Genomic DNA, 25139 nt, shown 5'->3' with positions numbered 1-25139 from the left:
GTTTTTCGTACAAATAAAACAAAATAAGACTATGGTCTACCGTAGGTTCTGTAGTGTTTGAGTTAAGTTAGGTACTATATAACCGGATGTCTCGGGTTCGCGGGTAGTGGGAGCACAGTCACGCAGCAGCCTCAGGCGTGAGCGGACGTGTGTTTACCCTAGTTACTGGCGACGTAACGAGCCAATCCCATCCCCTGCGTATACGAGTGTGAACTCGTATCTACACATGCTATGCCTTCAAGCCACACCTCCGTGCCCGTCGGAGTGGGGAGCGTGAGGTTTTTTCGTTACGGAATTTCCGGATTCGGTCCTCGCGCTCAAGGCCCGCGATAGAAGCTATGCAATAGCTTAACAAAATAAGGCTACTGTCCACCGTAGGTTCTAGAATAACATATCGCGGCGGTCACGTGGCGCACTCACCTGTGTGAGCCACTGCTCGGAGCCGTCCGCGCGGCGCTTGGCGGCGTCCCGCTGCGCCTGCTCGAGCCGGCGCTTGGCGGCGGTGGCCCCGTCCGTGTCGGCGGTCACGTGGCGCACTCACCTGTGTGAGCCACTGCTCGGAGCCGTCCGCGCGGCGCTTGGCGGCGTCCCGCTGCGCCTGCTCGAGCCGGCGCTTGGCGGCGGTGGCCCCGTCCGTGTCGGCGGTCACGTGGCGCACTCACCTGTGTGAGCCACTGCTCGGAGCCGTCCGCGCGGCGCTTGGCGGCGTCCCGCTGCGCCTGCTCGAGCCGGCGCTTGGCGGCGGTGGCCCCGTCCGTGTCGGCGGTCACGTGGCGCACTCACCTGTGTGAGCCACTGCTCGGAGCCGTCCGCGCGGCGCTTGGCGGCGTCCCGCTGCGCCTGCTCGAGCCGGCGCTTGGCGGCGGTGGCCCCGTCCGTGTCGGCGGTCACGTGGCGCACTCACCTGTGTGAGCCACTGCTCGGAGCCGTCCGCGCGGCGCTTGGCGGCGTCCCGCTGCGCCTGCTCGAGCCGGCGCTTGGCGGCGGTGGCCCCGTCCGTGTCGGCGGTCACGTGGCGCACTCACCTGTGTGAGCCACTGCTCGGAGCCGTCCGCGCGGCGCTTGGCGGCGTCCCGCTGCGCCTGCTCGAGCCGGCGCTTGGCGGCGGTGGCCCCGTCCGTGTCGGCGGTCACGTGGCGCACTCACCTGTGTGAGCCACTGCTCGGAGCCGTCCGCGCGGCGCTTGGCGGCGTCCCGCTGCGCCTGCTCGAGCCGGCGCTTGGCGGCGGTGGCCCCGTCCGTGTCGGCGGTCACGTGGCGCACTCACCTGTGTGAGCCACTGCTCGGAGCCGTCCGCGCGGCGCTTGGCGGCGTCCCGCTGCGCCTGCTCGAGCCGGCGCTTGGCGGCGGTGGCCCCGTCCGTGTCGGCGGTCACGTGGCGCACTCACCTGTGTGAGCCACTGCTCGGAGCCGTCCGCGCGGCGCTTGGCGGCGTCCCGCTGCGCCTGCTCGAGCCGGCGCTTGGCGGCGGTGGCCCCGTCCGTGTCGGCGGCCCGCAGCGCGGCGGTCACGTGGCGCCACACGCGCCGCGACTCGTGCGCCGCCTGCCCGCGCACCGGCGCCACGCGCTTGCGACAAGGCTTCATCGTCGACACGTCGAACACCACCTCCGTGCGCTACGGACGCGGATATAGAACATGTGAACCGATGATACAAGTAAAACTATACAGGGTGTCCCACTATTGGTATACTAAGCTCGAAGGGGCTTGTAGTTTTGCATACACTGATCACGTAAAAAATACTTAAACAACAAAATTGAGTCAAAAATTTTTTCCTATTTTTTTGCTCCAAATCCATGTTTCCTTCTCTAGTTTCGCGCAGCCGGCATAACCGGCTTCGCTAATGTGAGCATTTTGTCTATGAAAACCTAATCTTAAAAACGACAACTCACGTGCGAGTTGCTTTGTTGGGGTGTACACATAGAGTTTTAATAATTCATCAATTTGAAAAAAAAAAAAATGCGCCTGGAATTTTATAAGTTTCTTTTACGTACTCAGCACATGCAAAACTATATACTCCTTTGAGCTTAGTATACCGATGGTGAGACACCCTGTATAGATAGGTTACTAAAACAACATTCGATTTTCAAAAACGGCACATTAACTCACATGCCATTAGACGAAAAAGTGATATAGCATGATTCAATAATAATTATAAACGAAAATAAACACGTAGACGTGCCACTCCCGACGTATGAATTTTTAAGCGTTCACAATTCACATACCATTTTCATCATGAATAGTCACAAATCTATTCCACATCATCCTCTGTCTCCATCCTATCACACACACACACACAAATCCACGTGTATGCACTCACAACATCATATCCCATTAATTATTAAATTAGAAACACAAATCCTCACCCCAGACTCAGTCCAACGTCCGTCCATTCTCGTATTCCACTCCCCTTGCGCAGTATAATACGGCTTCTTATCTCCCGCGAACACTTCACAAGTCACTCGATGCTTCTTCCCGCCGTAGAAAGGTTTGGTGAGGAACTCCACGTTAGCCTTGTGACCGGTCTGCACGCACTCTATCACTACCGAACCACCGAGCTCTATCCACGGCACTGTTAGTATCGATCTGAAAGAAAAAATATTTAAATATGAAAAAAAAAACAAAACATGTACACATAAAATGTTACAGGAAAAAAAGATGGTGGTAAACTTGGGCAATATGAAAAAGAAATAGAATTGATGCTTGTCGAATAAATATCAAGTTTAAATAAATAAGTTATTAATCATATTATGAATTCGACCTTTGTGGTCACAAAATGGCGCTGAATCGAAACTTTTCTAAATTGAATTGCATAGAATCTTAAATACCAACCTGCCGTATCCATTAGGAAAAGTGAGCGTATACTCCTCGCCCAAGTCCAAAAGGGTCACAGTGCCCTTGCCAATGTTATGTACCCCTATAGATAGGCCCAGGAACTTGCTTTTGGTCCAGACCCACGCTTCGAACTGTATGCGCTTGTTCACGTGTTCCGCGTAGAAAGCGGATATAGGCGGGTGGTGGGATACTTGTTCCGCGACGAAGGAAAGTTGGTCTGGTGAGCACCAGGGTACGGGACCGTCGCCTACTTCTTGCTGAAATAATTAATTTTACAATATAGTACAGTTTATTTAACGCACAGATAAACAGAAAAAAAAAACAGTAGAAATATTATTTTATTAAAAAGGCGGGTTCTAACGAGCGATTTTTACCAGATAACCAGGCAATAATTGATAATTATTGAAGGCAGATTGTTTTAGGAATCAACACATGTGTTAGACTTAAACTAAGAATATAACAATGCGAATAGATTGTCTGGTCGGATTAAAAAGTGCGCCACACGGGTATTTTTATCAAAATTTAAAAATTTATTGTCCTAATCCATGCGGAGGGAAATACAACGAACGAAAAATCATTTAGATCAGTTCATGTGACATGAATGCAACTAACACGACTTTTTAATACATTTTTCTATCTATTTACTCACTTTATCCCCATTACTGCTAAACCCCTGCGACTTTTTCCTTTAAAAAACGCATTTTTCCTATTTATACTCACTTTATCCCCATTACTGGGTGGTTCCACGCCGTCCAAGTCCCAGTGGCACCTAAAAACCTCCCCAAGTATGGGGTTATACGGTTTCTTGGCAACTTGCGACTTGCGGCCCGCGTGGTATGAGCTCAGGTACCAGCGGACAACTTGCACCATGCGTTCACGAGGCGTTGGCTGGTCTACTATCCTGCGAATTAATATAAAAATTAAAGCAATTTTAGGTAACATTTTTTTCCTCTTTCACAATCATTTTTTTAACACCAAATTATTACAGGTCATTTTGGCGATCATTTTTTTAAGAGACTAACAAAATAAGGGTACAATGGGGGCATAAGAAGCATTAACAAATTAAAGTGTTACTATTAAAATATGTATGTGTGTAATCTTGTCTATCAATTGACTGACAAACGATGTATGAAAATTATGTATAAAAGTGCCAAATAAACTCTAATCAGGAACAAAATCAGTAATCGATGAAACCAGCTCTTATTGATGCAAATTCATCTATGAGTAATCTAAGATTATACTATGAAAATAGTAGAAGATAAATTATACCTGAAAGGTAAAATTTATTATAATACTCACTTGACGAATTGGTCGGGGTGTGCGAAAGAATCAGCATACATTTCGAGTAGTGATCGCCGTTCCAATATAAACGTGGGTAAGACGACCTGGAAGAGATAGTTTTTAATATAAATAAATTTTGTGGAAATTAAAAAAATTACAACATGTTTTAACATTGATTTTTATCCTATAGCGTTTATATGACGTTTTGTATTAGAAAATTTCAGCATTTTCTATTATACATAGAATTAATTGATTGTGGAGATTTATTTAAGTAATTTTTTTTATGTTTTATAAAACTCATCTAATTGTGCATTGGGAGTTAAAACCCTTTTAGACGGGTTTTTTTTAAATAATAGATTTAACGAGTAATATAGATTTATAAGAATGCCAGAATTACAGAGTTCTATTTAATACAAAAGTTATCTATCTCACATAGTGATACGTGCATTGCGTTAAGTACATATTTACAGTTTCTAATTACACAGACTCATAATATTTACGCTCGTAACTTAGATAATTTATCTTATCTGACATAATTAATAAATATTATTTTATGAATTGTCACTATATAGGTATATGTATAATAACTATTAGCTGATCGTAAATTCAATTTGAAAATCAAATACATTTACCAAACATAATGAATCTTTACATTGGCGTGAGGTTTATTAAAATCAATTTAGCAGTTTTTTTTAATTCATATTAAGTGGGTCGCTTTTGCTCAGTTTGTACTCAATAAAAAAAAAAAAACTTGATTTTAGGATTCAATCAAAAATACATGGAATGAATAAGTTATATAAAATGATTCGAAATCTAATCTGCCCTCTTAGTATATGCTTTAGAGTTTATATAACACAAACACAAACAAATTTCCATATCTTCCCTATTATAGTATAAACTATAAACCTTACTGACCACATATTTGTATCAGTGCCGGATTAAGCCAGCGCGGGGCCTGTAGCAAATTCTGTCAAGAGGCCCTTCGTTTGCTATAGTTTCTCAAGTTAAAGGGTATTAAATAAAACAAAACTATTACAAATAAACTTTTCTGCATTTAATATGGGCAAATTTAGAGATAACACTTTCACTATCGACTTCTTTAAGCAAATTATACTCTATATTCATCAAAGTAAGGTGATTAAGACGTTCTTGGCCCATCGTGTTTCTTAACTCGTTTTTAATACGTTTTAACGTTGAAAAAGAACGTTCGCCACTGCAGTTAGTGATCATGAGAGACAAGTAAATGCGCAAGGCAATTTCTACGTTTGGGAAACACGATTCTAAGGAATTATTTAGTAAAAGTTTATAAAATTGCAGTTCCAGAGACTCTTGTTTCTTGCTATCAATAACAGTAGCCACGTCTGTTTTTAGCAGTTCAGCGAACTGCACTAATTCGTCGCCTAGGCTACTTTCCAAATCATCTTCGTAAGCACTGACCATACGTGAGGCGTTTTCCAAAATCTCTTCTGTTGTAAGGGATTTTAGCTGTCGAAATATTCCAAAAACACCAGTAATTTCATGATATGCTTCCATACGTTTAGTTAAAGCAGACAGTACGTTATCAATAATGACAATAAACACCTGAATTTCAAAACGTTGTCCAGGTGTTTGATTTTCAACAAAGTTGTCGAGTGTAGTAGAGCCGGTGAAATGGTCGTACTTTGTATTCCGCTTTCTTCGTCTTGAAGTCTGTTGCTGATACTCTTCACAGTCGGTCAGATCTGATATATAAATCCAACAGCACTACCTCGAAGATCTTTTAACCATTTTACCGTTTTACCCATAAAAATGGCAAATTCATTTTCAAAATACTGGCAGCATACGTCATACGTTGAAGTTTTGTATTCCTTCGTATATGTAAAATTATTATTTGTATACAAAATTAAATAAGCCAAATAATCTACAGAGAACCTGTAAAACGATGTTTTATCTTTTTGTTTGTTTTCGGGAACAAGACAGCATTTTTTTACTAAAATAGCAAACCCCTTTTGACGTATTGCATGACACTATAATCGCTATAGCACTGGCGGAGGTTCGTATTCGTTTTTTTCTTTCGTATTTTCTTTGACAAGGGCGATGGATGATTGTCATGCTCCATCTGCCTTTTATTTTGTAATCTAAGGTTTGATAGTCGATAGAATACTATTTTATTTGATCGGGTTGTTACGACTAGCTCGTTCGATGACATTATCAGGGGATTCCCCTGTTAGTTTTGCCGTGCTACCAACTTGCGTGTAGCGTAGTGCAAGCATTACAACACAACTTTTGGTGTAGCCAGCGCTCAATTCTAGAAACGTGGTAAAATTTTAAATTATTGTTGTAGATTTTGATACCAACGTTTCTCGTATATATTTATATATATATCTATATTTATATAGGGAAGGTACGTGTATTTTTTTTACGGTACGTGTATTATAAATTGATATTTTTTTACGGTCAGACAGGTATGACCGCGGGGCCCCCCGAGTCGCGGGGCCCGTAGCATTTGCTACTCTTGCTACGTGGCTAATCCGGCACTGATTTGTATTTAAAACTTAACGTCTTAAATGAAGATTACATATTCTATACAGGATATAAACTTTCAAAAACTTTATCAACTTGTAAAGATAACTTTATTTGTTAGTACGTATATACAGGGTGTCCCACTATTGGTATACTAAGCGCGAAGGAACTTGTAGTTTTGCATACACTGATCACGTAAAAAATACTTAAAAAAAAAAATTGGGTCCAAAATTTTTTGCTAAATTTTTCCTGAAAATCCATGTTTTCTTCTCTAGCTTCGCACAGCCGGCATATACTGCTTCTCTAATATGAGCATTTTGTCTATGAAAACATAATCTTAAACGATAGCTCACGTGCTGGTGGCAAAGTTGGGCAGGTTGCTTGTTTTGGGTGTACACATAAAGTTTTAAGAATTCATCTATTTGAAAAAAAAATGCGTCTGGATTTTTTAAATTATTTTTTACGTACTCAGCGTATGCAAAACTATAACCTCCTTTGAGCTTAGTATACCAACAGTGTGACACCCTGTATATATTCCTAAGGAGAATGACTTGATTGTTTGTAAGATTGGTAATTTTTTTTTAATGCACGAACTTGAAAACTTAACCACAGCCAATGCAAGCGGCTAGTTTATGATAGAAATATTTCAAATAGGATTACTGAAATTACTAGTCTCTCTATGAAAATTCATTCGCTACTTGAAAGATACCCTATCCCTGAGTGTGCTAATATGCTATTCTTACAAACATTAAATTTTTTTAAAGACTACAAAAATAATGGGACATGGGGCGGTCTTCTAACCTTCCTTCGCTTAAACATGATGAATTTGTAAATTATAATTGAAGACAAAAAAAAATTATAGAATTTTTTCGTTTTTGAAGTGAAACTTTTTTAGGCGTTGACAGTAAAATTTCAAGATCAGGTCATGGCAATATCATCACGTGATGGAGGCGACGAATTTGGTATATATTTGAATCTTGCAGAAGAAGTTTCACTTCTGACACGTGTGCTAGGCACACAGTTTTATAAGTTTTATTAAAAACATATAAGTAATATACCTTAGTAAGGTCCATGCCGATCTTGACTTGCGACAGCAGGTGCGTGACCACGGACCCGTGGTTCTCCATCGAGCCGAGGTCGCTGTCCGAATCGTCCTCGTAGAGGGCTGGAATTTGTTTGTTTTTTTGTGGATTATTTATTTGTTTTTGATATGCTTTCAAGGATCATATGTGGGGATGACTCTGGATTACGTAACTTTATGGCAAGTTACAAAAAATATGTAATGTCAATTAGAATTATTATTTGTAAAGATGTTACCATATTTAACATTCCAATTTATTTTGTCTCATTTTTTTCTTCCAAAAACTATTCTTCTTTCTTACGTAAATTTAACTGTGGCTTTATGAAATATTAATTTAATAACTAAATGGTACAAAGTACCTAACTCTTACATAAAATAGTATATATAATCAATAGAATTCACGTATTACAATTATTAAATTTAACAATAAACCAGCCACAAGTACACATTAAACTTAAACAATAGTCAATACCCGCTGACAAAGCAAGCACATTCGTCCATTCATGTCACGTCCCTACATGTGACTCAGGATTTCGATGAAATTTGTGTTTCTTTTTCGAGAGTTTCTTCGTATATCTTTTACAAACATATAAACAAAACTGTATATAAAAAGATTTAATTTTAGATATAACATGCAGTGCAATGTATGATTTATTAGCACGATAAATATTAATACTATGAAATTAGAATAGAAAGCCAGAGAAGATTTTAATTCAAAATGTTAAAGAAACAACTAAACTTGCGCCAGTAGATTGAAAATTGAAACGATAAGAAGCAGTAGACAGAGAATGCAAAGCAGATGCCCAATAAAGGTTGTATAAAGGTAATCGGAAACGAGGGTACAATAATACAAAATGATTAGAAGGAAAACAGCATCAATAGTAACGCAAGAAGGCACGGAATATAGCATATGATGATACAGAAAAGCAAAACACCTAAAGCATAGCTGCAGATGACACAAAGCAAACGACAGTGTCACAGTAAAACGACAACGAGCTAATAATACAAGGTGGACCAAAAGAAGTCATCCGATGTTGTTTGGCTCTCATTTTTTTTCTAAATGAAAAACTTCGATTCTGTTTTTTGATTATGTTTATTTGAACCTTTAAAATTTTATTGGTTAAGTCGAGAAGATGATATCGGCCAAATGGGCGCCGTCACAATTGATTGCCATACGGGCTCGTTTTATGGCATTTCTCATCACTTAAGCGAGAACTTCGGGCGACAAATTCTCGCACTCGTGTCTAATGTTGTCCTTGAGGGCTTCCAAGGTCTCAGCCTTGTTCATGTAAACACGGGACTTCAAAAAAACCCCACAAAAAAGTCTGGAACGGTTAAATCGGGCGATCTTTCGGGCCAGTGCAAATCGCTAAAACGAGAGATGAGGCGACCCGGGAAAGCCGCCCTCAGAATATCGGTTGTGGCTCGCGCAGTGTGTGCCGTTGCTCCGTCCTGTTGGAACCACATATTCTCCAGTCCTAATTCGTCCAATTGCGGCAGAAAAAAACTCAGTCAACATGGCCCTATAGCGTGCACCGTTCCCGTAGCATGTTTCCGGCGACAGCTCGACATCCTCGGCAACCGCGGCGATATTCTCGGCAGAACGGGCGCTCCGGGGCCGGCCACTCATGGCAACGTCTCGTGTGGTCCCATACTCTTCAAGGTTGGTGGCCAAACGGCGCAGTGTTTGCGCAGTCAGTGTCGGACGGCCGGGGAATCGGTGACGAATTGTTACGCAAAAAAGTTGACACGATTATTCCGCGTTATTGGGTACTGTATCGCTCCATGGCTTGTTCACTTGTATTCTACATCTGTCCAGTACACAAATGTCAAAACAGATTTGACACTGGCGGCCATTTGCAAAAATGAGAGCATCTTCCAATAGGGTGATTTCTTTTGGCCCACCTTGTATTAAAACCAAGGTAAGGGGAAACAGGAATACTAGCAATTCTACATACAAAATGATTAGAAGGAAAGCTGCATTGGTATAACGCAAGAAAGCACAGAAGATGACAAATGATAATACAGAAGATGGTTATTAAATGATAATCCACAAAACCCAAAGCATAGCAGACGACAATACAGCAAACGAAAATAAAACAGCACCAATAATAAGAGACTCAAAAGCATATGATCATACAGAAAGCTCCACTCAAAGCGTAGCAGATGACAATAACGCAAACGACAGTGTCACACTAACACGACAACGAGCTGACAATGGTATTACCATCGTAGTCGATCTCGCCATCTCGCGTGCGCGGCAGGTCCACCGGCGACGCGTCCTGCTCGGCCGCACCTTCCGCGCCGCATGTACGGCTGGCGCTGCAACAAACAATTACATTTGAATAACCTATATAACTGAATAGAAGACATTGAAATAATATTAATCAAATGGTATATTTGAAATCGTGATAGTATTTCAGGTTGGTGAAGAACGGAGATGGTTATTAATTATCTTTTGCTAATAGATGGCGTGGTGTGTTCCTCAAGGCCTCAAGCACATAGATTTTTTTATCATAGATCGATAGGCAGGAGGCGTTATTGTAGTCATTGAAGTAATTTTTAATATTGGTTGAGATGATAGAGAAAAGATGGCGTGGGTCTCAGAAAAGAGCACATAAAAGATCAGAGTAAATTCGATTTCCAGTGCTAAGGCATGGTATGACGAAAGACGCATATGACCGAATTTTTTCTAGGTCTATATTTGTTGTTGTCTATATTTGTAAATAATAACTGTAATAATTTTCAATAAATCCCGACAAGCGGATTTTCTATCGTGAAAATCTAGTACCTAAATGCAACTATAATATCTAGTTTTTAGACTTTGGTAGACTGCATTTCCTAATCACCCTATAGAATATACAGTTTCACGAAACCATAAAGGAACGTTATATGAAACTAGTTAAAATATTAAGGGTGGACTTGCTTATGAAACATTATTAACCGACGTTCTTTTAATTATACCCAGAGGCTTTAAAATATTCTTAATTAATTCATAAAGAGGATTAAAAAACTATAAAAATGGATCGGAATGGATATAAATGGATTTGGGTCTTGAATATATTAATGAATGTTTGTTCATTTAGATCTATATTAGGTTCCAAGGTTTTTGTTGATCCTTATACTTTTAATACAACTGAGGAATTGTTATTTGTTACACTAGACATAAGAGAACCTAGGGTACGATTATACCACAGTATTACAATAAAATATGGTAATACTGTGATTATACCATCCATTCAGTCCATTGAAAATGACCTACACTTAAAGAGCGAACTCAAAGAAAGAGGATTTGTAGTAGTGCAACATAAACAGTTTTTAATCCTGAATTAATAAAAAAACGCAATCTGTCAATTAATCCATCAGTCCTCGGAATCACAGACACAATAGAAAATCTATTGTGTCGCGCCCCGATCGGGGCTTACGGTGGTCAATGGGTTAATAAAAAAATTATGTGTTCAAAGGCAGCAGAATAATACAACGATTGCAATTTAAATCTATTATCTCTATTAATAGAGTAATATTGGAAAAATACATACAAAGCGCATTTAATTCCAGCAACAATTTTAAAAATAAAACCATTCTGATTCAACCTTTTAATCGGCTTCTCGATGGTTCGATGAAATCTATACAATTATTTGAAAATCAGATGTAAAAACGATTGCTTATTCCATTTCAGTACTTTCAATTAATTACTGTTAAGTGGAGCGCGAACACTGGAACGGTATTAAAATAAAAATGCTTTGTCAAGGTCAAAAACTCGATTAGGAAAATCCCTGGATACTTATCAACGCTCTGAATTTTTCCTTATTACAGTTATAATTTGGAAGGACGCGAATAATTTCAGGTTTTTCAAGGACAAGGTTTGTGTAGTATTAATTATGCCAATGAAGGTTATTTGTGAATTGATAAAATAATAAACGAAAATTGAAACAAAAGGAAGAATTATTTGTTGTTTTAACAATGACACTACACTCTGGATCTCTTAATTGTAGTAGGGGAGGCCAAGAGGGGATTTTGGGATTTACTCGAGCGCGTCAGATTACTATAAGGGACGGTACCTTAGCTATTCATTAGTACCTCTAGTCAATATGAGCAGTTATGGTTGGTGGGTGCGCTCAGGGGCCCCGCTGGAAAATTTGAATAATCCATAATTCCCTAAGGTTGAGCTCGAATCGTCAGATTAGCGAAATGGGGACTTCTTATATTGTAATTAACCCCCCCATATATTAATCTGACGCGCTCGAATAATATTACTTTAATTTTTTACCCTTTCTTCATAGCGATTAAATCGCCACTTAAATCGTCAGATTAACGTATACTTTTTTTCAGTGACGTCCTGGAGCATGCAAAATATCAATATCTAACGCGCTTGAGTATTTCCAAGCCATTTTTTTTCTTTTTTAAATTAAAAAAAATCAAAAAAACCCTTCCCCACCGCTAAAAGTGAAAACATTATAGGACCTTTTTTTCTAGCTATGGTCTAATCTACCAATTCTACTAGGTTCCCGTGACGCTCGAGTAAATCCACATTTAGCATCCTGGGCTCCCCTACTATTGAATCTTGCTTGTTTCATTATTTAATGAAAATGTCTTTTACTATATTCCTAATTAATTTACGTATTTAAAAACAAAATAAGATAGGATTTAACAGCTTGGAGTTAGTTATTTACAAATTTTACATCATAATTTAACACTAGCTGTTCACCGCGGTTTTATCTGCAGTGCTCAGCTCTTGTTGGTCTTACCGTGATGATATTATAGCATAAGTAGGTAGTTCCTGAGATTAGCGCGTTCAAACAAACAAACAAGCCAACATACAAACTTTTCAGCTTTATAATATTAGTATAGACACAAAATAATAACTATTAGCAAGTATAGATTAGACTGCAACTAAAATCTTATTACGAATTTATACTCAGATCCTACGCTTATTTTCAGTAGACAGAATCACGTCCAATCCAAAACATCAATACACTTTAAAACTACATTAACATCTATTCTTTATTCATGTAAAATAAAAAGCAACCTTTCAATAGCATCAAAGCTTCAATAAAATAGCCCTGAAAAATCGAACGCCCTCTTTCACACAAAGAGCGGACAATGTCAAGGTCAACTTTGATTGCAATCGTGTGAAGTCACAGTTTTTCTGATAGGTGTGACTATAGCCTAATCTAGATGTATGTATTATGGTTTAGCGCTAGGTGTGACTACGGCCTTACCTAGATATATGCGTTTTGGTTTCGCGCTAGGTGTGACTATTACCTTAAGTAAATATTTTATAATACTAATCTTAATACTATTATAAAGGCGATAGTTTGTAAGTATGGATGTATGGATGTTTGTTACTCTTGCACGTAAAAACTACCGATTACAATGAAATTTAGCACACATATAGAGGGTAACTTCGATTAACACATAGGATAGGTTTTATCCCGGAAATCCCACGGGAACAGGAACTATGCGGGTTTTCCTTTGAAAACGCGGGCGAAGCCGCGGACGGAAATCTAGTAATACATATTATAAATGTGAAAGTTTGTGAGTATGGTTGGATGTTTGTTACTCTTTCACGTGAAAACCACTGAACGGATTTTGATAATACTTGTCAGTGCTGTAGCTTAAGAGAGAGCTTGGTAGAGGCTTTTTTAATTCATCTAAAGTTACATTATAGAATAATAAAAATATATTGCGCAAAAAACTATATTATTTTAATACTTACCCGTTTTGGTTACTTTAATGAACTACTAATTATATCATTTCATGATGATATTTGCGTATTTAAGGAAAAGTAATTCGCACAGAATGTGTCCCTATACAAGCAAACAACAATGCAAAATCGTTTTAACTGCAAAATAATCTTTTACATTCCCTAATTTGAAAATGCCCAATTTATACCATATTTTTAACCCATATGATATGGATCAAGCATTTCGCTAAAATGTGAATGCTTAATGCCATAATAGCAACATTCATTCATACATAGATTAGAAGATATGAATAGTTGATGACGTCACACATTATACGAATTCATCTGGGCCCATTTGGCACAAGTTGTTGTTTACATGTCTAGCCGTGGACGGGAAATAACTACTTATATAGACTTTATTACAGTATAGCTTAATTTGAATCGCTTTGTAGCACAGAATGGCTTGTATTTATCAAGGTTTTGAAGTATACGTAGGTCTGTAGTTACCTCTGATTTATTCAGTAGTATTGATTCATTTTAATTATTGAAAGAAAGCCTTGAAAGGGACACGTTTGTTTGATTAGCATTGATTGAATTGAATTCCTATAGTGCCACAAACTTAACTGACCCGGTGACGGTGTCACTGATGTCGATTTTTACTACTGGCGGCACGTAGTTCCAGTTTTTTTCACCGGGTCAGATAAGTTTGTGGCACTGTACGTTCGATTATAAACACTTTTTAATGTCACAGTAATATAAGCAAAGGCGACAATTACTCATAAACATTGGCAAGATAGGCTTTCCAGGTGCATTTTTTATGAACATACAAGTTTTTTTCTTGTAGGTAGTGTACCTATGTTTTGGTCGTTTGCTGTGCTCCCCTATATTCCAGCAACTTTATCTTTTTAGAATTATACATTTGAAAGTTCAGAGATTTTTATATAACGAAATCCATGGATATGGGAACCAACATCGTTACTTTGTAAAATATATAATAGGTACTAGAATATATTTATTAATTGAATACAGTAAAGCAGCTAAGAGTAATACGTGCACCTTTTTTTTTAAGTGCAAGCGCATAATATGAATCTAGTGTTTATACAAACTCTGAACATACATTTTCATACACATACATCTAAGTATGTAAATATTTTGATATTTATATCAATGTTCTAACTGATATCTACCTATTTCAAATCGAAAAAAAATCAATTCATACGTACTCTACTGTAATAAGTAATAACAACACCTATATATATGTATATAATATATAATTTGTAACTGCATTCTTGCAAATAAATGTAATTTGAATTTGACTCTCGAAAACTTAATAATCTTTACGGCCGCGGTTGTCTTGTATTCGAGAAATAAACGCTACATTTTACCCGAACTTCGTTCCCTATTATTAAAAACTGACGTCAAACATTTGCTCTCGAAGTTGCATTTGTTTTCAATCCGTCCTTCTCTAACGCTTACAAAATGCTATTTGCTAGTTGCATCTAGTTTTTCAGAACTGTACAAGTGTCTATTTCATACATATTATGCTAAATATTGCCATTCTGATCTGTCTTTTATTCCCAATCTATAATTTTCTATCACTTCCAAAACTCTACATGTTTCTCTTCCCGAAATCGAATTGTTTATCTACCTACCCATTTCATATTACGGTAAGTAAAATATCTAGTAAGACGTTCTCAAAAAATACCCTTTTCCGTTACAACGTTTTTCTATCCCAATAAAATAACATTACCTAAGTGAGTTGATGCAACACAGTTTCACTGATCGATTTTTCTTTAGAGGTAAGTAGGTCGTTAGCCTGTACTTCCGAACTAGACTAGAATAATTCAGTTCTGGTAACCCTATCTAGGTCTTAAATACAATATCTATTGGATACAGGGGAGACATTATTTAGTTTCTTTTTTCTATACGTACATAAATGGAAATAGTGTAAGGTCCCATGTCCCCTAGTGGGGTAAGGGGCAGATACATTATACATCTGTTTCACTGATCGATTTTTTTTAGGGACAAGTAGGTGATCAGCCTTCTGTGTCCGGTAGGACACACGGTCTGGTAAGACCGAGACATTTTTTTTTCTTCGTCACCACCGGGAATCGAACCCAGGACCCCTGGGTGTTACGCTCACGCGTCGACCACTGTACCAAGAGGCGGTCAATAAATGGAAATAAAGAATATTACCTTAGTTTCCCAAATGGTAGCCGTCTCAGCAAAAGCTGAGAAGGGTTGACAGCGCTGATTTTCAGCAGTCTATTTTCAGCTTAGCCCAGCGACTTAGCTTTTTATATTTAATTAAATATACAAAACCTTCAACTTTATTTAAATTTATGATTAGATACATGTGAAATTTTAATACAAAAAGGTTATTATTCCATAAGCCAGCTATTTGCATCGCGTGCGAGCATGTCGACGCGTGGCCGCGATAAAGGATACACAATAAAGGTTAAAGCACTTAATAATATTCATGATGCTAATTCAACAGGCGCTAACCGAATATTCAGGTTTTAATACTGCGTATAATGCCTAGCCGGGAGGCGCGTTTTACTGACGAATAACTTTTGCTCATAAGTGAAGTTTGGATTGGGCAGGATGGTGGAGTAAACTGGTGTAAATAGATTCTTGTTTTGCGAATAAATGGCTGATGATGATGATGATGAACTTTCAATGATAATATTTGTGAAGTTATACTTAATAGTAAACTCAAAATCAACGAAAAATACTTGAAGACAAATAAAAACCATTTGTTAGATAAAGATAATTAGATTTTTACCTGATTTGTAGAATATTCTTACCTAAAAGGCTTATATTGACTATATTCTACGAAATGTGGTCCTTCATCATAGTAACGTGCGTTTTATAAGATCAATATGTCCAAGAAAGGTTCTTATAAAAATATTTGCAAATTACCCACGTTTTTGCGACTATGAACAACGTCTATAAACGACCCATAGTAAACAAGATCTTGGACCAATTTCGAGCGTCTAGAATTACAGAATCGAAAACATATATTATATCATACGGATAAGGAAAAAACATTGAATTTACATATGAATAATGTAAATTCACTAAAAGGTTTGTTATTAGTTTTGTTTCTAAAAACACCTGCAGAATAATTATTAAGACTATCAGAGCTTCTTTGGACACGTTGGGTGTTCTATGGACTGGTTTTTATTTTAATAATTGCACTATGCATAAACTCTAACAATTCTTTGTCCATTTAAATTTCTTCTAGAAACGCCTTTGAATCGTCATATTACAGACCAATTAGATAACATTTGTTACTCCATGGTAAAGTGTTTCCTGCTTAGCTGTCTAGCATTACTGCGTTAGAGATAGATTTTTTTTACATAAAACAAAATTGTCATATGAAGTCTATTTTCTTTCTCATATTCATCTGAACACGATTCTTGTAAAGGATTGGAAATAACAGTTAGTAGCCCAATAGGCATTTATATTCGTTAATTATATGAACTGCAGATACTGATAAATTTATAATGAACTATTTATAAGGTTTCGATAATAATATAGGGAGGACGTGAGATAAGCATTTATATGGAATTAGTATCGAATTAACGTTTGTGAGTGTAAACACTTTGTAAGCTAATTACATCAAGGAGAGGAAACGTTGACGATTAGCACATAATAACTTTATTATAGAAATAATTTGCAATGTGTGTGGCAATGGTTTAATTTTTTGTAATTCTCAATAGGTAGATATATATTTTTAAATAGGTACGCGAGGAACTCGAAAACAAGATTTTTTGCAATTTATCTGCACATTATCCACACCTTACAAATAAGGAACACATAGTCAGGGAAGATAAAGATTTTAAAATTTCAAAGTTCGACGACTTATGAAATCCAAAATAGGGCCTGATGATGATGATTGTAGAGACAAGTTTAATTCTGAGATAGTCGGAGATAATATATTGACCGTGCCAAGTTTCCCCTCAACCTTTGCACCCGATATACCAAACTAATATAACAAATGAAAGTTTACGTGACTTTTGCAAGGCGAAACTGTGATATATGAAGGTCAACAGAACAAAAAATCTTGGTCTCGTGGAAGGAACAGTATAATATTATGGTAATTCGTTCTATCGTATGGTTTCAAGGTTATATAGCAATATGTATTTATGATTAGATTCATATTTCGTATTTTCTTTCTCTGGATTGGGATTGCTAGATTTAGCATAGGTACTTGAATATTTCAGATAATGCTAATTGTAGAAGTCAATGAAACATCTACTTCATGAAGAATTTTATAAAGATAATATAGTCTATATCTATAAGAATAAGACGTAAGATCCGAAATTTTCACTCAACGTACAGGCTACGAAATCTAATATAATTATGTACTAATAACCTCCTCGCTACGCGAAAATCAATTTGAGCTGAAACATGCTGAGCTTCTAATTGAAAGTAATAGCTAAAAACCAAACAATATAATCAATAAGACGAAGCTTTCTGAACTTTTTGATTCATTAGATATCCATACTAATATTATAAATGCGAAAGTAACTCTGTCTGTCTGTCTGTTACTCAATCACGCCTTAACTACTGAACCAATTTGCATGAAATTTGGTATAGAGATATTTTGATACCCGAGAAAGGACATAGGATAGGTTTTATCCCGGAAATCCTACGGGAACGGGTTTTTCTTTGAAAACGCGGGCGAAGCCGCGGGCGGTAAGCTAGTTTCAATATAATTTCAATAATAACAAAGATGGCAAATGTACCAGATAAAGCAATAACAAACGCAACTCAGCGTCTAAAATTGAAAGTACCATTTTCAGAGAAGTCATTAAATTCCTAATTGTTGGTTCCCTAATCCCATTAAAGAAACAGACCAGCCGAGCCTGAAGTCGATGAATTATTAACAAAATAATTACATAACACTGTATACCGACTGTAGCCTGACAGGCGTATTTGGGTCGGATAATATTTAACATCAGCAAGAGATTTGCGAGCGAGATGAAAAATGCGCTGAATCAAACCGTACTAATTGGCTTTTGAATAAAACTTGGTGTACAATGTCGTCTATTTATGTTTCTACTTAGTATAAAATTCTCGATAAAAATTTATATGAGTACGTCACGTACAAAGCTTCACACGTTTCACCACTAGAAGACGTCCGCGTCGTAGTCAAAAACAGTCTTGTTTAAAAATTTAAGACTTAATGGATTTTAAACATTCAACAACGAGCGTGGTCACGAGAAGACTGAGATGTAATAATTGATGGTGATATCACCTGCAAGACTAGAAATAAATAATTTGGAAAATCCAAAAGTGCACGCCTCATAATTTTTTTTTAATAAATATTTATTAATTATTATTTTTGTTTATTTAATAATAATTAAACCACATCGAATCAGACCCTGAAAAATGAAAGGGTTCTATTCCTGAGCATACTCAAGCGTAAGAGAAAAAAAAAGACTCGATTAGTAAAGTATTTCGGTCGCTATCGTGTTAACAAGAAAAAGGATCCGCACATACAGACACACGGACGTCCAAGACAGAACTTTTTTAAACTGTTTTTTAACTAGTTTAAATAACAAAAATGACATCAAAAATATCATGAACGTTAAAAATAGTGTTTTTTCTTAATATGTGTGTGTATGTATTATCTTACAAGTGCAATGTATATGACATAAAGACATTTTAAGTTTGAAAAATCAGATGTTTTGCGCGAAGTGACAGTAGTACCCACCTCAGCGCTTCGCTTATGAGGCGTGCAATAATGAATAAATCACGTTTAAATACTTATGACTTTTTATCAATGAATCCTCACCTTCCGCTATCCCGCCTCAATGACCAGCGCCTCGATGTCCAAGCGCGAATCATTATTCACCTTTTCACATAACTGTGCACACTTAATCACTGACACACACTCACTCGAGTTAGTATCACTTTATTTGTTCATGTTTTGAGCTAATCCATTTTAAGGTAAATGCGGGTAGTTTAAGTATTTCTATGAAAGTGAAGAAATTATTCGTTTATGTATATCAATAGCCGCGTCTCATTTTTTAAGAGACTGCGATGAAAGGAATACTCTTGACCTATTTTTTGTACTCTGTATACGGGTCGACAATCTTAACACTATTGAAAAATTATTAAGAGCCTGAATCCTAATAAATGTTGTTTATATTTCTATTTACACTGGAAAAACAGTTATGTTTACATTAATAACGTAAGAGATAACGGACGTAGATCCACTTATAATCCTACTCAATACTCATACTGATTAATCCATTTAGATATCGACGAGTAAGGAAAATAATTGAAAAATAATATATATATATATATATATATATATATATATATATATATATATATATAAAGAGTCAAATCAGTTCTGCGCGGGAGTCTGCTATATAAATAAAAGGCAAGTTATTTTCAAAATCTTCAGCTATTACTGGTGACTCTACAAATCTTTCAAGTGCTTTAAAATTGAGAATTATCTCGGGTATTATAATACCGTTACGTTTTTCTATAGAAAAACGTAACGTAAAATGCTTTTTTCTTAATTATGTTTAAGTTGTATCTATTAGGTACCAATATTTACGATTCGATTATTTAAATACAACTTCAATTAAAAACAAACACAAACTCAAACTAGAAAAAAAATGTGTGCGTGTACTAGTGTACACACGTAAGAAGTGAAACTTCTTTATGACCTTATTTTTCAAAAAATAATTTACTATATGCAATTTTACAGAAATACGTCGAATCAAGATGGCGCGTAACGGAAAAATGTCACGCGTAACGATAAAATGTTACACTAAATTTTTTTCCAACCCCGATACAGAAGTTTCACTTCAAAAACAGCAATCACACACAAAAAAACATAAACAAAAAAAAACACACACCATACAACGTAATACTAAACTACCTATAAAGAACTAGCAAGTACTAGAACGATCCAACAAAGGGAGGTTAATTGAAAAACTTCAAGCTCAAAGATAAAACTATAACGCGGCGAACCAGCTTGCCGCTAAAACATTATCATGTTATTATTAATGCAATGTGAGAATTCGCAGTATGGTCGCATACAATGGGCGACACCGACACAGTCTAGAAACTTCTAACGGTCTGCCAAGGTTTATGGTTTTGTCCTCTTGGTAGGGTTACGATTTTTGTTCCTTGTTTTGCAGTTTCACAACAATTTAGCACATGTCACCTTTTTATGTGAAAGTAAAGATGTATACTGCGAAAGGGTGATAGAATTGATGCTAATCGACTGCGACAGCTGATAGTACAATCGATACACGCGTTATCTATGCTCATTGTTTATATTAAAAAAATGAAGAGTGAGTCTGTGTGCGAGTTCCGTTTTTATCAAGCATTTTTGGAACTTCTAACCAATTTTACAAGTACATATTTCCAAAGTTCTGTTCAGTTTGTCAGTTATCATATAATAGGATATCATTAATGAAATAGAAGAAAAAGAACAAGAAAGAGAACAAATGGATAAAGTAGCCGAATTTTTTCTCGATTTGTTGAAATGGAACGTCAAACGGGGTGTTTACCCAAATCAGCTTAGGGCAATCCAAAAATACGGATTTAAATGTAAAGAGGAGCTTTGTCAATGTTCTTGTTTCTTTTCAAGTTTATGCAAAGAAGCTATTACCACCATATAAAACAAATAATCCTTTCAAATTGAAAAAAAAAAACAGGCTTACTGCAGTTTTAATACAAAATAGGTACCTAAATGTTTGATATTAAATATTCATGATATTAATAGTTTCACCTGCTCCCGTCCGGCCAAAACCATTAAATTATCAACCAAAAGGTTAACTTCACCGCGGAAATGTCAGGGGTCAGACGTCACTTTATCGACGTTAGGTTTAACATAATTATTAAAGACCCTTCTCATAAATATGGTTTGGAGTGAGAAATTTCAGAGGTAGCAGAGATTGTACAGATAAGGTTTATAAATTAGTACCATCAGTGTTAGGTAATAGTGTTTATGAGCACTTAACATCAGGTGTTCCACCTGCTCCTTTACTTATACTGTCATAAAAACACTTCTGCCGTTCTCACGCACCCACAATTATTAAGATTTTAGTCGTAAGTAGTGTGCATAAGAAGTTTTTGGCATTAATATATTATTTTATTTCTTTCCTTCGTCATTATATCCGACAATCTTATTCAGATCAGCTCCACCGCGCTTGCCAACATCCGCCGCTAATCGATTATGACGCTCTCTGTAATATGCTTGCATTCGCTTCCCTTCTACAATTTCACTTTTATTACACGTGTAATATTTTGCATGTTTTGTTACTTTATCACGCGATGGTGGAATTAATTTAGGTCAAACTTGGACAGATAATTAATAACGTGGATTTGCATACCTGAACAATTTTTTACACGGAGTTTTTCTAACCTCACTTGGGTATACTACTGCTTCTTCAATATCTTTGTAATCGTGTTATCGTGTAAATAGTACCTAATTCCTTCATTAATTCGCAAGTACCCGCAAAAGTAGCGGAAAATACGCAGACAAGAAATACACATGCAATTAGAGCAAATGGCGAGAAAACGAGATGGAAACCCACAAATTACGAAACATGGAAGCAATTAACTGGCTTCTTGGCTACGATTTCTCTGGGAAAGCCACGATTTTAGCTGGTTAGTCTGTTCTTTATAAGAAACTAGCGGTCCGCCCCGGCTTCGCCCGTGGTACATATTTACGTTTTCTCTACATAAAAACCATCCTCGTACTTCAAGGAATATAATAAAAAAAGAATTATCGAAATCGGTTCAGCCGTTCTCGAGTTATGCGCTTACCAACACATTTTGCGATTCATTTTTATATATAAGAATGGTATTTTCAGCATACGAACTTCAAAACTATGTAATTAACTTTTTTTACACAAAGCTAATTATTTACATAGCTATATGACCTCATTATTTGATTGGTGGTTTTAAATATGAAAGTCACAGAAAAATACTAAGAAAACTTGAATAATTAAAATGTAAAAGAAGGATAGAGACACAACTGCCTTCTTTATAATTATTATCTGAAGTTTGAAAATTCAGGCCTTTGATATTTTTTCTAATTAGACATGGCGTCTTATATTACAAATGCTACTCAATAAATCCAACAACCACTTCACGCGTACAAGTTACTTCATATCAAAACAAAACCGAATATAGTATATTATATAGTTTCAGGAATAAGGACGTTACTTCTGAAATTTTCCATCCCAGACCAAATCCTGTTAGCAAATATCCTTATTCTGATACAAAGCTCCGTCCATCAACCTGTCTGTACGTAGCTAATGAATGAATAAATCCGATAGAAGCCGCACAATCTCGATCGTTCACTTGTCCGCATACCACACCTCGTTACACGTTACACGATTACCTAATAACTTCAGTCGTGAAGGTTTTTTTCGTAATACGCTTACGCTGAAACTTTCAATAACGTAAGATATCGAGTATTTCAATACGTTCAAGGTGTAATGAATTATTTTTCTAGCCACTAAAAGGAGGAATATCTTTTACATAATATGCTACACAGTTTTCTACAATCCAATCTATACTAATATTATAAAGAGGAAAAGTTTGTATGTATGTAAGTATGTATGTATTGTTTTCACGCCTAAACCTCTTAACCGATTTTGATAAAATTTGGCACAGACAATATTTAGACCCAGAGAAAGAATAGGCTACCTTTTGTGGTACATATTTACGTTTTCTCCACATAAGAACCATCCTCGTTCTTCAAGGAATATAATAAAAAAAGAATTATCGAAATCGGTTCAGCCGTTCACACGTGATGCCGTGACAACGCGAAACGGGTTTCATTTTTTTATATATACTAGCGGTCCGCCCCGGCTCCGCCCGTGGTACATAATATTTAAGTTTTCTCTACATAAGAACCATCCTCGTACTTCAAGGAATATAATAAAAAAAGAATGATCGAAATCGGTTCAGCCGTTCACACGTGATGCCGTGACAACACGATACGGGTTTCATTTTTTAATATATATTATATAGATATTAATACACTGGACCTCGTTAGCTAATCTCAACGAAGATTTGTAACAGATACCTAGGTATAACAAATCCATTTCGTTTATACGCGGAGTATACTAATACATATTAAAAAGAGCAAAGATTTGTCTGTAAGTTTGTTTGTAACATTTTATCTGAAAAAAAAAACTACTTGACCGAAATTAATAATACTATATTTATCTACTAACATTTGCGTGCGTTCGTCTATGTTTGGAAGACATACAGAAAATACGTTTTCTATTTTCTGAATCACGAATTAATATACAGATAACTAATTTAAATATAATTTTTCAAAGAGCCTTGAGTTCTTAATCAAATAAAAAATCAATTTAAATAATATTATCCAAAAATAAGCTAATGCTAATGGATGTCCTAGATACAATTTAATTGAAACGACACATCTGCATTAATATTGAAGGTTATTCTATATTTTCTTTATTTATTATCCGAAATTAAACCTTGAACCCGTTATTTTAGAATCTAGTTTAAATACTCATAATCTAAACTTAGCTGAAGACCACAGATCAAAGAAACTAAAGGGAGATATGGTTAGGGGGCGGGGCCGGTGTCGCAGCAATATGCCCAAAAAAAGAACACATGCTGTTTGTTCCATTCAGTTGACGTTCGACCGTCGGCCGGGTATTATTTGACAATGCCGTGTTGTTCCGTTAAAGTTTGTAAAAACCGAAGTGAAACCAGCAACTTTAAGTCAAATGGAATCACATACCATCGGTAAGTACTGAAAATTATACGATTTTCTTACTAAAATTTCAAAAACAATATTACGTAGAGTGATTTCTTGTCTTCATTATGTGACAGAAAAACAGTCACAATAATTTATGTAAATAGTTTACAATGCTTCTTCTGTACGTGACTCTATTCAAACGCGAAGTTCGAATACCGCAATGTATAATGAACATAATAAAGCTAACAAAACGTTCGATCGTGTAGTACAGGCCGCTGCTCGCGGTCGTTAGTTGAGGATGCGCGTCGAGTGTGTCCATGTCGATAAGATTCGGATTTTTTATCGTATTATGTATTATTTTACTACCTTATTTTTATATCATAATGTATTACTATTAGCTTAATATCTGATTGTATTATTATTATTTGATAGGTACTCGAGCAATAATTTTATAGTAATTATTGAATGAATGAATGAATGAATGAAAAATACTTTATTGTACACCAGATATGATACATTTTATAAACTTAACAATAAATTAATCAATGTACAGTAGGCGGCCTTATCGCTGGCAGCGATCTCTACCAGGCAACCCAAAAAAGTCGAGGAAAATAGTTAACTTAATCATGGTGGTGCATAATAAATAAAAGTGCATGAATCAGAATAATATTTATATACTATAACTACATAGTAAATACATACATATATACCTGTATTATAAATATTATATACTTGCACAGATAATATAATGTATATAATATATAATATATATATAAGGACACATACATATATATATACATACATATACATACATAAATATACATACATACATATAAGCATATACAATAAACAAGAGGGTTAACAATTGGCCTGCGACAGTTTACTATAATAGTTTTTAACTTTATTTTTGAAAGTAAAAATCGATTCAGCACGTCTTATTTCTTCGGGTAACGAATTCCAGAGGTTAATGACGGAGACAGTGAAGGAGGAGTGAAAGAAATTAGAACGGTGGGAAGGAATACTTAAGGTTAA

The 25139-nt window shown here is 36.6% G+C and overlaps 1 protein-coding gene across 3 annotated transcripts in view; it reads right to left on the bottom strand.

Annotated features, from left to right (window-relative positions):
* Positions 1–25139, bottom strand: part of LOC149481887 (oxysterol-binding protein-related protein 9) — a 68699-nt gene that overhangs the window by 3602 nt on the left and 39958 nt on the right. For 2 of the 3 annotated variants that reach the window (XM_089705061.1, XM_089705062.1), the window contains exons 9-15: positions 9899–10020; positions 7676–7782; positions 4134–4219; positions 3555–3735; positions 2832–3091; positions 2366–2585; positions 1236–1616 (exon numbers count right to left, since the gene is read on the bottom strand). In XM_089705061.1, coding sequence (XP_089561187.1) covers positions 1251–1616; positions 2366–2585; positions 2832–3091; positions 3555–3735; positions 4134–4219; positions 7676–7782; positions 9899–10020 — 1342 coding nt within the window. In that variant the 3' untranslated portion in view covers positions 1236–1250. Of the gene's footprint in view, positions 1–904; positions 1021–1142; positions 1617–2365; positions 2586–2831; positions 3092–3554; positions 3736–4133; positions 4220–7675; positions 7783–9898; positions 10021–25139 lie in introns of those variants that run through there. The other variant, XM_089705063.1, reaches the window with a different exon arrangement.

The sequence above is a fragment of the Colias philodice genome, chromosome 16 (assembly GCF_061535455.1).
Source record: "Colias philodice isolate Cphi_HAF_F1 chromosome 16, ilColPhil1 Martin Lab GWU primary, whole genome shotgun sequence".
NCBI classification, from domain to species: domain Eukaryota; kingdom Metazoa; phylum Arthropoda; class Insecta; order Lepidoptera; family Pieridae; genus Colias; species Colias philodice.
The sequence above is the reverse complement of the archived record's forward strand: the minus strand, read 5'-3'. Positions and strand labels throughout refer to the sequence as shown.